The 13,541-nt window shown below is 34.4% G+C and overlaps 1 protein-coding gene across 1 annotated transcript; it reads right to left on the bottom strand.

Annotated features, from left to right (window-relative positions):
• Window positions 1-4,268: 4,268 nt before the first annotated feature.
• On the bottom strand, window positions 4,269-11,696 carry LOC148596723 (serine protease 29-like). Its single transcript, XM_088563878.1, has 7 exons — window positions 11,557-11,696; window positions 10,596-10,742; window positions 8,990-9,081; window positions 8,126-8,214; window positions 6,097-6,365; window positions 5,638-5,777; window positions 4,269-4,491 (listed from the first exon to the last, which is right to left on the bottom strand). The coding sequence occupies exons 1-7, from the start codon at window positions 11,612-11,614 to the stop codon at window positions 4,270-4,272; spliced, it is 1,017 nt and encodes a 338-aa protein (XP_088420004.1). The 5' UTR covers window positions 11,615-11,696; the 3' UTR covers window position 4,269.
• Between the last annotated feature and the right edge of the window lie 1,845 nt (window positions 11,697-13,541).

Genomic DNA, 13,541 nt, shown 5'->3' with positions numbered 1-13,541 from the left:
TTGACATGTGATCAAGAAAAAGGGGGAGGCATGTCAGAAATAAATTTTTAAAAATAGACCAATTTCTCAGAAAATGATTACTTTTAAAACTATTTCTTCATTAATATTGTTAAAAAACAAGTTGTGATTGATATTTTTTATTTGAAAAGTCAGAAAAAGTTCTTTGCAAATATTTAATGCATTTCAGTATGGTAGAATATTTTCACTTTTTTGCTCGCACAACTTGGTTACCCTATATTTAAAAATCAAATATTTAAAAAAGTGCTTGTCACATTTCACTGAAACTTTGCAAATGCATTCAGTATGTGTGTAGGAAGATACCTGTATAGTTATTTATTTTTTCTAAGACAAAAAGTGACCCTTTAGGTTACAGACCACCAATTCAACCAATGAGCATTTGGAACGTACGCAAAAATAGTCCTACGCAGAAATTACCCCTGTTCCTCATAGTGCTGTGAAAAAAGTTCTCATCTTATTTTAAAAATTTAAACAGTTTCTGAAAGGAAAAACATTTCTGTACATTTTATAGGTGCATTTTGCTTCTTGTGATGTGAAGCCTAATCTCCATAATGATTTTTAAATATACCCCTATCTTGTGAAAACACTGGGATTTCCCATGCTATTTATAGACCCTTCACTTCCGGTGACCAGTACTGCACTGCAAGTCTGCTAACCCCACATGCCATTCTGGGGATTGTGAGCTGACATATGTAGAATCAGGCTGATATATAGTCATCTGCAGGTTAAAGTTAAGGTAAAGTCCAGAGAAGCCATTGAATATTGTGAAATTAGCATAGAAGCCTATGGGAAGTGGAATTAGTGGTTTTTAGCCTGAAGATGAAGCCATGACAAAATGAAAAGTTTCTTGAAATAGCTTTAAACTACTTGAAGATCTTGTTAACTTTGCCATGAGAGGAATACACTACAAAAAGCCTTCAAAATATGCATTTTTTTAAGTTATAGGTCCAAATTATGGAAAATTGGTCTTTTTGGCTGATTTTTATGTCCTATCTTGTAAAAAGTGTAGAAAATTTAGTAAAAATATCAAATATTAAACTTTGAGGGCTATATTTACCTAAATATGGTAGTAATAAGCACTTGAAATCAAGTTTTGTGTAGATTTGAGCAAAAATTAGGTTAGAAATGAGGAAAAACTCACTTTCATTACTGCGGTTAAGGCCATATAAGCATTCCCCTATGGCAACATGGAAAATCCATTATTGAGCACTTTTTTTGCTTTAGGTGCCCTTTACTGGTCATGTTTCAATGTGAAAACACTGTATTTACAAATTTAAAGCCAAATATATCACCTTTTGTGAAAATTTAAAGATTTAGGATTTTTGACATGTGATCAAGAAAAAGGGGGAGGCATGTCAGAAATAAATTTTTAAAAATAGACCAATTTCTCAGAAAATGATTACTTTTAAAACTATTTCTTCATTAATATTGTTAAAAAACAAGTTGTGATTGATATTTTTTATTTGAAAAGTCAGAAAAAGTTCTTTGCAAATATTTAATGCATTTCAGTATGGTAGAATATTTTCACTTTTTTGCTCGCACAACTTGGTTACCCTATATTTAAAAATCAAATATTTAAAAAAGTGCTTGTCACATTTCACTGAAACTTTGCAAATGCATTCAGTATGTGTGTAGGAAGATACCTGTATAGTTATTTATTTTTTCTAAGACAAAAAGTGACCCTTTATGAAGATGAAGCCATGACAAAATGAAAAGTTTCTTGAAATAGCTTTAAACTACTTGAAGATCTTGTTAACTTTGCCATGAGAGGAATACACTACAAAAAGCCTTCAAAATATGCATTTTTTTAAGTTATAGGTCCAAATTATGGAAAATTGGTCTTTTTGGCTGATTTTTATGTCCTATCTTGTAAAAAGTGTAGAAAATTTAGTAAAAATATCAAATATTAAACTTTGAGGGCTATATTTACCTAAATATGGTAGTAATAAGCACTTGAAATCAAGTTTTGTGTAGATTTGAGCAAAAATTAGGTTAGAAATGAGGAAAAACTCACTTTCATTACTGCGGTTAAGGCCATATAAGCATTCCCCTATGGCAACATGGAAAATCCATTATTGAGCACTTTTTTTGCTTTAGGTGCCCTTTACTGGTCATGTTTCAATGTGAAAACACTGTATTTACAAATTTAAAGCCAAATATATCACCTTTTGTGAAAATTTAAAGATTTAGGATTTTTGACATGTGATCAAGAAAAAGGGGGAGGCATGTCAGAAATAAATTTTTAAAAATAGACCAATTTCTCAGAAAATGATTACTTTTAAAACTATTTCTTCATTAATATTGTTAAAAAACAAGTTGTGATTGATATTTTTTATTTGAAAAGTCAGAAAAAGTTCTTTGCAAATATTTAATGCATTTCAGTATGGTAGAATATTTTCACTTTTTTGCTCGCACAACTTGGTTACCCTATATTTAAAAATCAAATATTTAAAAAAGTGCTTGTCACATTTCACTGAAACTTTGCAAATGCATTCAGTATGTGTGTAGGAAGATACCTGTATAGTTATTTATTTTTTCTAAGACAAAAAGTGACCCTTTATGAAGATGAAGCCATGACAAAATGAAAAGTTTCTTGAAATAGCTTTAAACTACTTGAAGATCTTGTTAACTTTGCCATGAGAGGAATACACTACAAAAAGCCTTCAAAATATGCATTTTTTTAAGTTATAGGTCCAAATTATGGAAAATTGGTCTTTTTGGCTGATTTTTATGTCCTATCTTGTAAAAAGTGTAGAAAATTTAGTAAAAATATCAAATATTAAACTTTGAGGGCTATATTTACCTAAATATGGTAGTAATAAGCACTTGAAATCAAGTTTTGTGTAGATTTGAGCAAAAATTAGGTTAGAAATGAGGAAAAACTCACTTTCATTACTGCGGTTAAGGCCATATAAGCATTCCCCTATGGCAACATGGAAAATCCATTATTGAGCACTTTTTTTGCTTTAGGTGCCCTTTACTGGTCATGTTTCAATGTGAAAACACTGTATTTACAAATTTAAAGCCAAATATATCACCTTTTGTGAAAATTTAAAGATTTAGGATTTTTGACATGTGATCAAGAAAAAGGGGGAGGCATGTCAGAAATAAATTTTTAAAAATAGACCAATTTCTCAGAAAATGATTACTTTTAAAACTATTTCTTCATTAATATTGTTAAAAAACAAGTTGTGATTGATATTTTTTATTTGAAAAGTCAGAAAAAGTTCTTTGCAAATATTTAATGCATTTCAGTATGGTAGAATATTTTCACTTTTTTGCTCGCACAACTTGGTTACCCTATATTTAAAAATCAAATATTTAAAAAAGTGCTTGTCACATTTCACTGAAACTTTGCAAATGCATTCAGTATGTGTGTAGGAAGATACCTGTATAGTTATTTATTTTTTCTAAGACAAAAAGTGACCCTTTAGGTTACAGACCACCAATTCAACCAATGAGCATTTGGAACGTACGCAAAAATAGTCCTACGCAGAAATTACCCCTGTTCCTCATAGTGCTGTGAAAAAAGTTCTCATCTTATTTTAAAAATTTAAACAGTTTCTGAAAGGAAAAACATTTCTGTACATTTTATAGGTGCATTTTGCTTCTTGTGATGTGAAGCCTAATCTCCATAATGATTTTTAAATATACCCCTATCTTGTGAAAACACTGGGATTTCCCATGCTATTTATAGACCCTTCACTTCCGGTGACCAGTACTGCACTGCAAGTCTGCTAACCCCACATGCCATTCTGGGGATTGTGAGCTGACATATGTAGAATCAGGCTGATATATAGTCATCTGCAGGTTAAAGTTAAGGTAAAGTCCAGAGAAGCCATTGAATATTGTGAAATTAGCATAGAAGCCTATGGGAAGTGGAATTAGTGGTTTTTAGCCTGAATACATACCATTTCCGACGCGTGGGTAATATAAATTAAAATAAAAATGACAAGTTCGTTCTTTGGTTCCGAAATTAATACGTACGTATTAAGGTATTATGTGGTACCCTCCGTCCGTCTGTCCGCGCCCCTGACGATTTCCAGATTATAACTATAGAAGGTATTGAAGGATCATTTTTAAAGTGTTGAATATCATAAAACAAAGATTAAATTCGAATTCCACTTTGGTCGGATTATTTACACAAAGTTACGGCCATTTCAATTGTTTTCATCCCATTTTTTAATTTTTTTTTTTTGGTTGTTGATGAATTAGATTTATCACGGGGTATTTATGGAAAGCAACACAACTTCAAACATAGAATACTTTATTTTTAAGACTATCTCTCTTTCCAACGGCGGGTATTTCACCGGAAAACGCATTGACAACCTGATTAATCCAGCCGGTATAAGACTGGACTCTGGTGTATACTCCTGGTTGATAAGCTCCGGCGCATGTGTAACCCCATGACGTGATACCAACAAGGCTCCAGATGCCATTCTTATGGCAAACCATTGGTCCACCTGAATCTCCCTACAATTATTTTGAAAATTACTGGATCACTTTGTAGAAGGGCAAGACCGATTGAGAAGCATGACAAGCCCAATTTGTTCACGTGAATGACATGTTTGGTGGTTTGTTTTAGTAGTGCTACAAAATAGGAGTATGTAGTAAAACATTTCTTAACATATCCAATTCTTTAAATGTGAGTCTTTGTAAGACCCAGGCAAACTGGGAAATATTAGAAAACCCACCAATCTGGCGATATAAATTCAAAGATGATTTCTCAATTTGAAAAAACCACTATTTGATTTCCGTATCGATGCATTTGTTTAGGAATGTTAAAAACGTGACATTTTTGTTATCCGCCCTTTAAATGTTAATTGCAATTATAACCCAATATACCAAAATGATATTTTTTCCTTGATCCTGATGGTGCAAATAGTCAAATCACACTTTCAAAATGGCTGTTTTTACTATGTTTCACACACTACCTGATACTTACAAAGACTGACACTTTACCTAAAAAGTCGTAGGACAAAACTGCCGTCACATATTCTCGACTTGCGGATCAACATTTTGGCAACATTTATCTACCTTTGGAGCAGGTGTTTATTCGGAACACGTAAGGTTTTCCATCCGATATCGACGATACTTTAGAAAATCTCGAAAGTCAAAAGGGAATTTCTCGTTCTACCGACCCTGCCATAAATTTTCTTTACCCGGGATACAAATGAAAATCATCCTTATGTAACCTACCAACAAAATGAAACACCCTGTAAATTTTAAAAACACCGTTGTGTTTGCCTGCTGGGGATTCCATTTTCATTCGAGTTACCTCTTTTTTCTGCACCCGAATCCGAACATCGATTAGAGAGACTTCGAAATTATACCTGCTCTTACGGGAGGTAACTCTGCAAAACAGGATAAAATATCGCTGTGTCCCGAGCTCCGCATGTAGGGAATATGTGATGTAACGTCAAATATTATTTTGCAGCAAATATGTCATAGAAACTAACTATTTTGCATAGTCACTTATGTATCCGAGAAATAGGTTGTTTAAAAAATTTGGATAATATGAACAGTTTCTAGGAATTTTAAGTGTTTAAAATAAAAATATAACAGCAAGGAACTGAGGGCGACAGGCTAAGCCCTACATAGTTTAAACAGAATAAGTACCTGGCACGAGTCCACGCCACCATGTTTTCTGCCAGCACATACTTCAGTTTCAGGAATCTGTCGGTCCATCAAATATGAACAGATTTCATTAGACAATAAGGGTACATCTGCTTTGTACAAACCATGGGTGCCATGTCCACCTGCAATTACCAATAACAATTAGCCATAACATTCAATTATTTTCTCCATTTGTGGCAAAGATGTCATGAAAAAGAGGACGCCACTGCCATTATGTTTGTTTTGTTACCAATATTTTGAGTGCATAAGCATGTGTTGTAAATGTCGTAGACATTTTTTATTGCAATGTTCACAATCATCACTATTAACGCTGCGCACTTCTAATTTAACGATTTGATTTCACAAATTATTCGACGTTTAAAAGAAATGTTCGTTGCGGTCCCATATTAAGATCACATAATATTTGCACTTACAATTACTACTAATTAACATTTTACAAACCGTTATGATTTGCTCCCCATCCTGTTATAGTACAGATCATGTCATCAAAATTTGTGGTGTTGTCAGGGAGACACGCAGGCCGGATGTACATGTTGTAACTTGGCACGGGATGTCCGAGTTTGAGAAGGGCAATGTCATTCTTGAATGATTGAGGAAGGAAATTTCGGTGGATGAAAAGCGTGTCGACTTTCTCTAATATTTCCGTTCCCTCGATATAAGCTCTGTCGTGCTCGCCGACAACAACCGTGAAGGCGTATGGATTTTTCTCTCTAAAATTGAAAAAAAAAGTGAAATATGTAGTACAGTAAAACTTCTCCAAACCGGCCACCACTTGGACAAGAAAAAAAATGGCAGGTTTATAGAGGTGGCCGGTTTTGTGAAAAATAGCAATGCATTCCAAGAGCTGTTTCCATTAATGTGTTCTATAACCCTACACCTTGTCAGTTTGTTGGTCGAGATATTTAATGCCAATCCAAACTTTTGACCTTTTAATTTCATTTCAAAGCTTGCATCATTTGTAAAAGATTTGATTTTGCAAACGGTACTGCCGATAAAATAATGTTCGCGGTTTTGAAAGAAAGTGTATTAAAGATCAAAGGGCTTTTGATGGTAACTTATTATTTGTATTGTTTTCGTAAATTACTTTCAATAAAGTCTAATAATTTCACCCCTATGTTGTTTTGGCTTGGGCACAGGTCACATTAATTGACAGTTCAAAGATCGTAAAGATCGTACTATTAAATGACCCCGGTTGCCCGGCATGTGTACACACCAGTTAACAGCCAGCCAGTGACAAAATGTAATGTTTGGATTACATTTGTTGTTTAAACTACTGTCCCTTTCAGTTATCATCTGTCCACTGATGAAGTGAATGAATTATTAATTACGTAATATTACGTAATCATTGACCGTTTTGTTGACACATTCAACACAGGTGAGCAAGAACCGGACGGCAGGAATTGAGAGGTTGTTTTTATGTGAAATATGTAACTTAAACTGTGAAAAATCGACCGGTGTACGGTTTTAGGGGGTGGTCGGTCTATTGAAGAAAAAACACAGGTTTTAAGGTATCTCGGTCGGACTTTGGAAATCGGCCGGTTTGAAGAGAAGACCGATTTTCTGAGGGTCCGGTTTGGAGAAATTTCACTATATTATTTAAATAGTGTGCACCACGTGATTGAGGTTATTTCATTATAGACCGAACAAAATATAACAGTCATTCCTGAAATGCCCTTGCAAAGAGGAACAATAGGCACATAATTACCAGTACATGTGATAAAATGCAACGTATACTGTTCCTCTATTGTTTTATATACAACTTAAAACATGTTCGTCATATTATTGTACTTGTTATGAAAGGTCTTATATTACACTAAGAAACAATTGCGGACTTTTTATTTATTCATAAAACTCTATGAATCTAATCATACTAGAAGAGACCTACATAACAACACATGCGGGGCTGTAAAATGGACACCAACTAATGCCAAGTGAAACAGGGAAGCACTCAAAGAAACCTAGCTGGCGAATAACAATGATCAGTGATTTGAGCAGTATGAGAAAGAAGATGGGTGAAATGGAGAAAATTGCCAATGACAAAGATGCTGTATAGGAGATCCCTGGTAATATCATTATGCGACTATAAGCGTGGAGAGGATACTAGTCAGTAAGCTTGTAAATGACTTTGAACATCAAATGCTGATAGCCGAAAATGAACTGGGGTACCATATTTAGTTTCTCGGTATCAAGCTGTTGACTGTTTAAAAGAAAAGTCAGCAGACAATGGCATGAAGTATATTTATACATATTGAGTGCATAGTTTAGCTTACTATGGGTTGCGATGTTCACCATGTGGCTCACCAGTGAGTACAAACCGTGTTTTATATACTTACTATTTGAAACAAGGAGCTCAGGTGTTTACCCACTCATATGATGTACTTACTCTTTCAAGCAATGAACTGCAGTCAGAACCCGATTGTTGTACACTTAGCTTCGGTGAGTACCCACAGGTTGTATATGAAATACTTACTCTTTGAAACAATGAGCTGCGGTAAGTACCCACTGGTTGTTTATCAAAGTACCACCGCAGATATGGTAATCATGCAGCCTTAATGAAACCTGTTAATTTAATTAAATATTTTAAATAAAGGCAAACGAAATGTAAAGAACTTGGTCAGGAACAAATCTGATTCTTTTGACAATTCTTATATCAATTTATGTTTAAAACAGATTTTTTCCGACGCAGTCGGTATAGTTTTGCGCTTTGACCTTACAGACGCTCTTCCAGGGAAACGCAAATCACCTGATCTAAATTATGTTTCCAGATTGACCATATACTGATAACTTAGTGGGGTCCGAAATAGGAAATTGAAATTGTGTGCATTGCGTTATTTCCTCATAAAAAATATAAGTAAAAAGAACAAATTTTACTGCGTCGGCTATCTTTTTTTAAAGATAGTACTTGTTTTACTGTGAAGGACGAAAAAATGTGTCACGTGCATTAGTTGTAACGGATACATATCGCGTGTCGGAAATGTTTTAAGTGGAGGCAAATAACAGGGGAACATATGCATACTGGCATGTGTTCCATCTATTTTTTTTTAATGCATGAAATTACCATTTTACGAAATGTTCGCCTAATCAATACGCGCCTCGGCCTATATTACTGACTTCAGATCATGTATTACCCACCTTGTATCCTCCACAGACCTACAACTTTAATCACGCTGAAGACAACACATCGATTCTGTTGCGAACGAACTCCGTCATGTTCCGGAATAAATTCATGTTAACTCTTTGTTTGACGTAAAATGGAATTGTTTTTAATAGGTTTCCTCCAATAGAACGAGACTGAATGTTTGGTTTTGATGCGATTCCATTATATGCTACTCACTTGCCAGGGAAATTCTCCTGCCGCCGCCACAGTCCCACCAACTATTTTGGTATTGTGTATTTTTGGTACTGGCGTACTAATACCACACTGACCTAGAATTACATATGGACACTAGGGGTATTTGTTCTTAAATTTACGAGGGGTGTGTATAACAAAAGGAACGAATGTAGATTTTTAGTTTTAATGAGGCCTGCCGGGGACGATTTCCGTAGCTCCATACCCCAGCCACTAACTTCCAAGCGCCATATTGCAGACCTAATCTTTTCCTTTGCGGTGAATTTTACATGTTAAATGCCAGAGTTAAGAGTGGCACCAAGGTAGAAATAGCGTGCCAGACAACCTCTAGTATTGCTTGAGTATTGCTAGGGTGAGTATGAATAGAAAAAAAACAATTTGAGAAACATTATCATGTTTTTTATTTAAAAAAAACAAACAAAAAAACAAGAGTTTTGCCAAGTAACGAACACGTGCAATTAACAATATGGTTTTCAATGATGGGTAAACCCATACACTAAAACAAGCTGTAAAATGCCCCAAAATAAATGATGTGATTGTATTCATTGGTTCGACACCAACATGGTAAAATGTCAAACTCAGGGAAACGTTTTATATATACTCAAAATATACATGTATACATGTAGTTTCATATCTTCACTGTAAAACAATACCAAAAATATAAGGGGCATAATTTGAACCAAGAAAAACGATAACCCAGAGACAACAACTAGACAAAGAATATAGACATACAGCAACAACGAACATGAAATAACCACAGCACGTACAAAGAAACAATATTAAACGAGAAGCACGCGAAAGGTGCACCGGTAGGGTAAGGGTCCTCTGCTTTTCTAGAAACATCCGCCGAAGAGCGCATAAAATGTCTCGATTGGACTAGACAGACAGGGAAAATAAAACGTACGTATAACACGGCGAACAAGCGCAGACGGACAGAGTGAGGAAAGGACATATACCATTACCAAGTCCATCGATAAACCGAATACTGTTCAGGACTATGGCGGTGTTTGAGTTTGTATGTTATAAAATTGGCGACGTTTCATGTTCTTGCAAAATGCCATTGGTAAAAGGTTACAATAGCGCAATTATGTCTCCTCGGTATTTAGCCAGAATTTTACCCCAACATGCAGCCCAGTGGAAAATACAGAAACGTTTACGATTGGTGGATGATAAAAAAAGATATTTTCATGAAAAAAATGTACGAACAGTAAGGAACCAAAGGTATTGATATTGAAAGCTAGCAGCCCATATATGTGTATTTTATGGAGCACTTAAGGCTTAGGGTGGCTACTGAAAAAATGATGTTTTGAAAAAGTATACCCCTTTTTGAACCTTAATTTACGGGCAGAAACGCCGCATGACGAGGTGGTTTTTATTTCAAAATTAAAAGCTATATGGGTTTATTGTAGCAACATTGCGTTAGATTAGAGAAATTTCACCCGAATCTATTTTTAGATTTAAGTGGAAGTGAGGACCCCCCCCCCCCCACCCCCATACGGAAATTGCTTTGTGAATAATTGCACTCTTGTATCCTAAAGAATTAAACAAAAGAAATATGATTTAAAGCGTAAATGTATAAATTAAATCATACCCGGGAGTAATGGTGGCGATGTCACGTGAACAGCAGGTATACAGCATATTTCTTGGAAGCCACAACCACTTCTGGAGTAGTATGATCCTGATAGGCAGTGATTGAAGTACATGTTGACACAAGTCCCACCCCATTGTGAGTGACACACTGAAAATTTGACTCATTAATTCAATAAAGCATTGTAAATCATTATATTTATTTTCTATTTCAGAAAGTTTATTTTTTAAATTTCTATATTTTATCTATTGTCTATTTTAAAGAGTTGAAATAAATGGTAAATATAGTTAATGCATAACTATATCCAAAAGGGGTCAGGGCAGACCCCACCCCCTTTATGCTTAAAAACTTACCTAGAAAGAGGCTGATGTACGTGAGATTCAGTGGGGGATCCTCAGAAATAAATTGTTATTTTCGCGTAAAAGTTTGGCAAACATGAGCAACTAATAGCCTGTAACCCAATCTTTTCTGGAACCCAACTTAACCACCTTTTTCAAAATATCTGGATTCGAAACTGAGATAAGATACATGTGGGTGTTTTTTGGAAGACTTTCCATTGTGCCCTAATGTTTCTTTTTCCAGACCCCTTCCATAGTTGATTTAGTGCACTGACCGTTTTTTTATACGAGGGTAATGTTCGGGAAAAAGGGGAGATGTCTTTGGTCAGTGGAGCATAAACACATTATGTATAGAAAAAACACGTATAGAAAAAAGAAATTGATAATTGAAAGAAACATATTAGGAAAATAAAAGTGTATGCATACAGTGTTAACAAATGAAAAAGTATTGTGCATGAATGGCGTAATTTGAAGAGATATCTACCGGAAGGAAGCAGGACTCTGTGATTGGAGGTTCTACCGCGTATCATTTAGAAGTTGCAACAGCCAATATAAGCTCATTTAAACAAAGTTTAAAAACAAAAGAATAGAATTAAAAAAATAAATTTAAAATCATAATATCCTACCGTCATCTGCCAGACCAGATGTCAATAATAGTGTAATGACTACCGCAGTAGATTTCATGGTAAAATGAAATTCTCCTTATCTCTCTACGTATATTTACATAGACACTTAGTGTCAAAAAGGTCAACTGCCATGAACTTGTATCGTGAGTAGGATGGTCCATATAACAAATAAAACCGGAAACTGTTTTTGTGTTGTAATTGTCATTGGAACATGTGCTACATTGAGTTACTCAGTGCCTATGATTTGGTCACTGAAGGTTAAAAAGATTCTTGGACCGCAGGTTTTATAAATATGGTACATTAATTAGTCATAATTTTTTTTTTTAGGAAATGCTTCCCCTTCAGAAGTCAAAATCTAACTTTCTGAAGAAAAAGTGCGTTAATAATATCAAGAAGCATCTCTCACATTAAGCAAAAATGTACTATTTTAAATTTGGGACCGATGCTAAACATTTAACCACATAAAAATCCGCGGCAAATAGACCGATTTTAAAGAACCCGAGAAATGCATATTATATTAGTGAGAAATATCTACAAACCTAAGCTTGTTGCCTGATAATGAACACCCAGTGACGGATCCATGCAAGGATTGGGGGTGGGTGGGTTCAACCCCCGTCCCCTTTTCATGTGAACATTTTTTTTTTTTTTCACTCAAATTCAGTGAAAGTGCGCCAAAGCCAATGTTCGTAGTCACAAGCTATTTTCAAAGACAAAAAGCTGTTTCCTAATATAGTTTTGGGTTCAAATTACTATCAGGGTTATGCCAGATTGTAAAAACATAGTTTACGGGGCATCGATCGGGTTCACTGAACAAAAACGATAAATATCCAAGACTCAATGGACAAAAACCCTATGTTACAAATTAGGGTTCCCCTAAAAATACATAGACAAATATAAAATACTCCAAATGAAGAACACCTAATAAGTTTTCTAGGGAGAAAAATGGCTAGAAAACATTATTTGAACGTTTATGTATACATCGAAAACGATTTAAGATTTTTTTTTAACAAAATACGGATGTCCCATGAAACAGTGAATTACGTTACAATTTTCCTGAAGCTGTAATGCAAATGTAACTGACACATACGGTAAGTCTATGTGAGGAAAAAATAACCATAATATTATAAACAAGATGAAAATGATTGATTCACACGTGAAGGATATTTTTTTATTGAAAAAATACATGATTTTTATCTTTTTTCCAAATGAGCATTTAATTGTGAATTACGTTACGGTGTCAATTGCATCTGTTAATGGAGATAGCAAACTTTCCATATTCTTAATTATACACACACCAATGTCAGTCATAAATGACTCGCAAACAAATTTTTCTGGGGCTATGTATTTTTTTCACATGAATTACGTTACGGTAATTTTTTTTAAACGGATTAAAAAACACTGCTCTAAGAACAAACTAACTATAAATCATGATCAGTGACATCGCCTATCATACGGGCATTTTCAGAAAGGAAGTTGTGACGCGGGAACAATTGTAAATGCTTTACTGATGTAAACATTCCCTCTAGTCGTAAGTGTCCTTAATTTCTGTCAAGTGCAATTATTAAGATATAATTTATTTTCAGTTTAATTTAATTTAGAAACGTAGAATACATATATTGGTAAGATGTTATGAATGGTATATTGCTATGTATGATGTATAGATCAAGCACTGGTATATATTTCGGTGTAACGGAATTGACAACATTGTAACGTAATTCAACAGTTTATAAACTGTGTATTTTGATTACAAAAATGGTTTTACATGACAAGTTGTCGTAAGAAACATTAAATTAATGCTAAACAAAGATAGGAATAACTTTCGAAAAACAAAAGCCATTCAAAACCGATTAATCCTTGCAAGAATTTCAGTAATCACAAAAAGATATGTGTGCTCTTCTTCAACTGATATAGATAAATTATATTTTTGTTTATTCAGATCACTTGAAAACAAGGAATATATATTGAACTCGTGCATCACTACAATA

Source organism: Perna viridis, chromosome 15, assembly GCF_037379345.1.
Source record: "Perna viridis isolate PV_CMFRI_1.1 ecotype Kerala chromosome 15, ASM3737934v1, whole genome shotgun sequence".
Classification (NCBI taxonomy): Eukaryota; Metazoa; Mollusca; class Bivalvia; order Mytilida; family Mytilidae; genus Perna; species Perna viridis.
The sequence above is the reverse complement of the archived record's forward strand: the minus strand, read 5'-3'. Positions and strand labels throughout refer to the sequence as shown.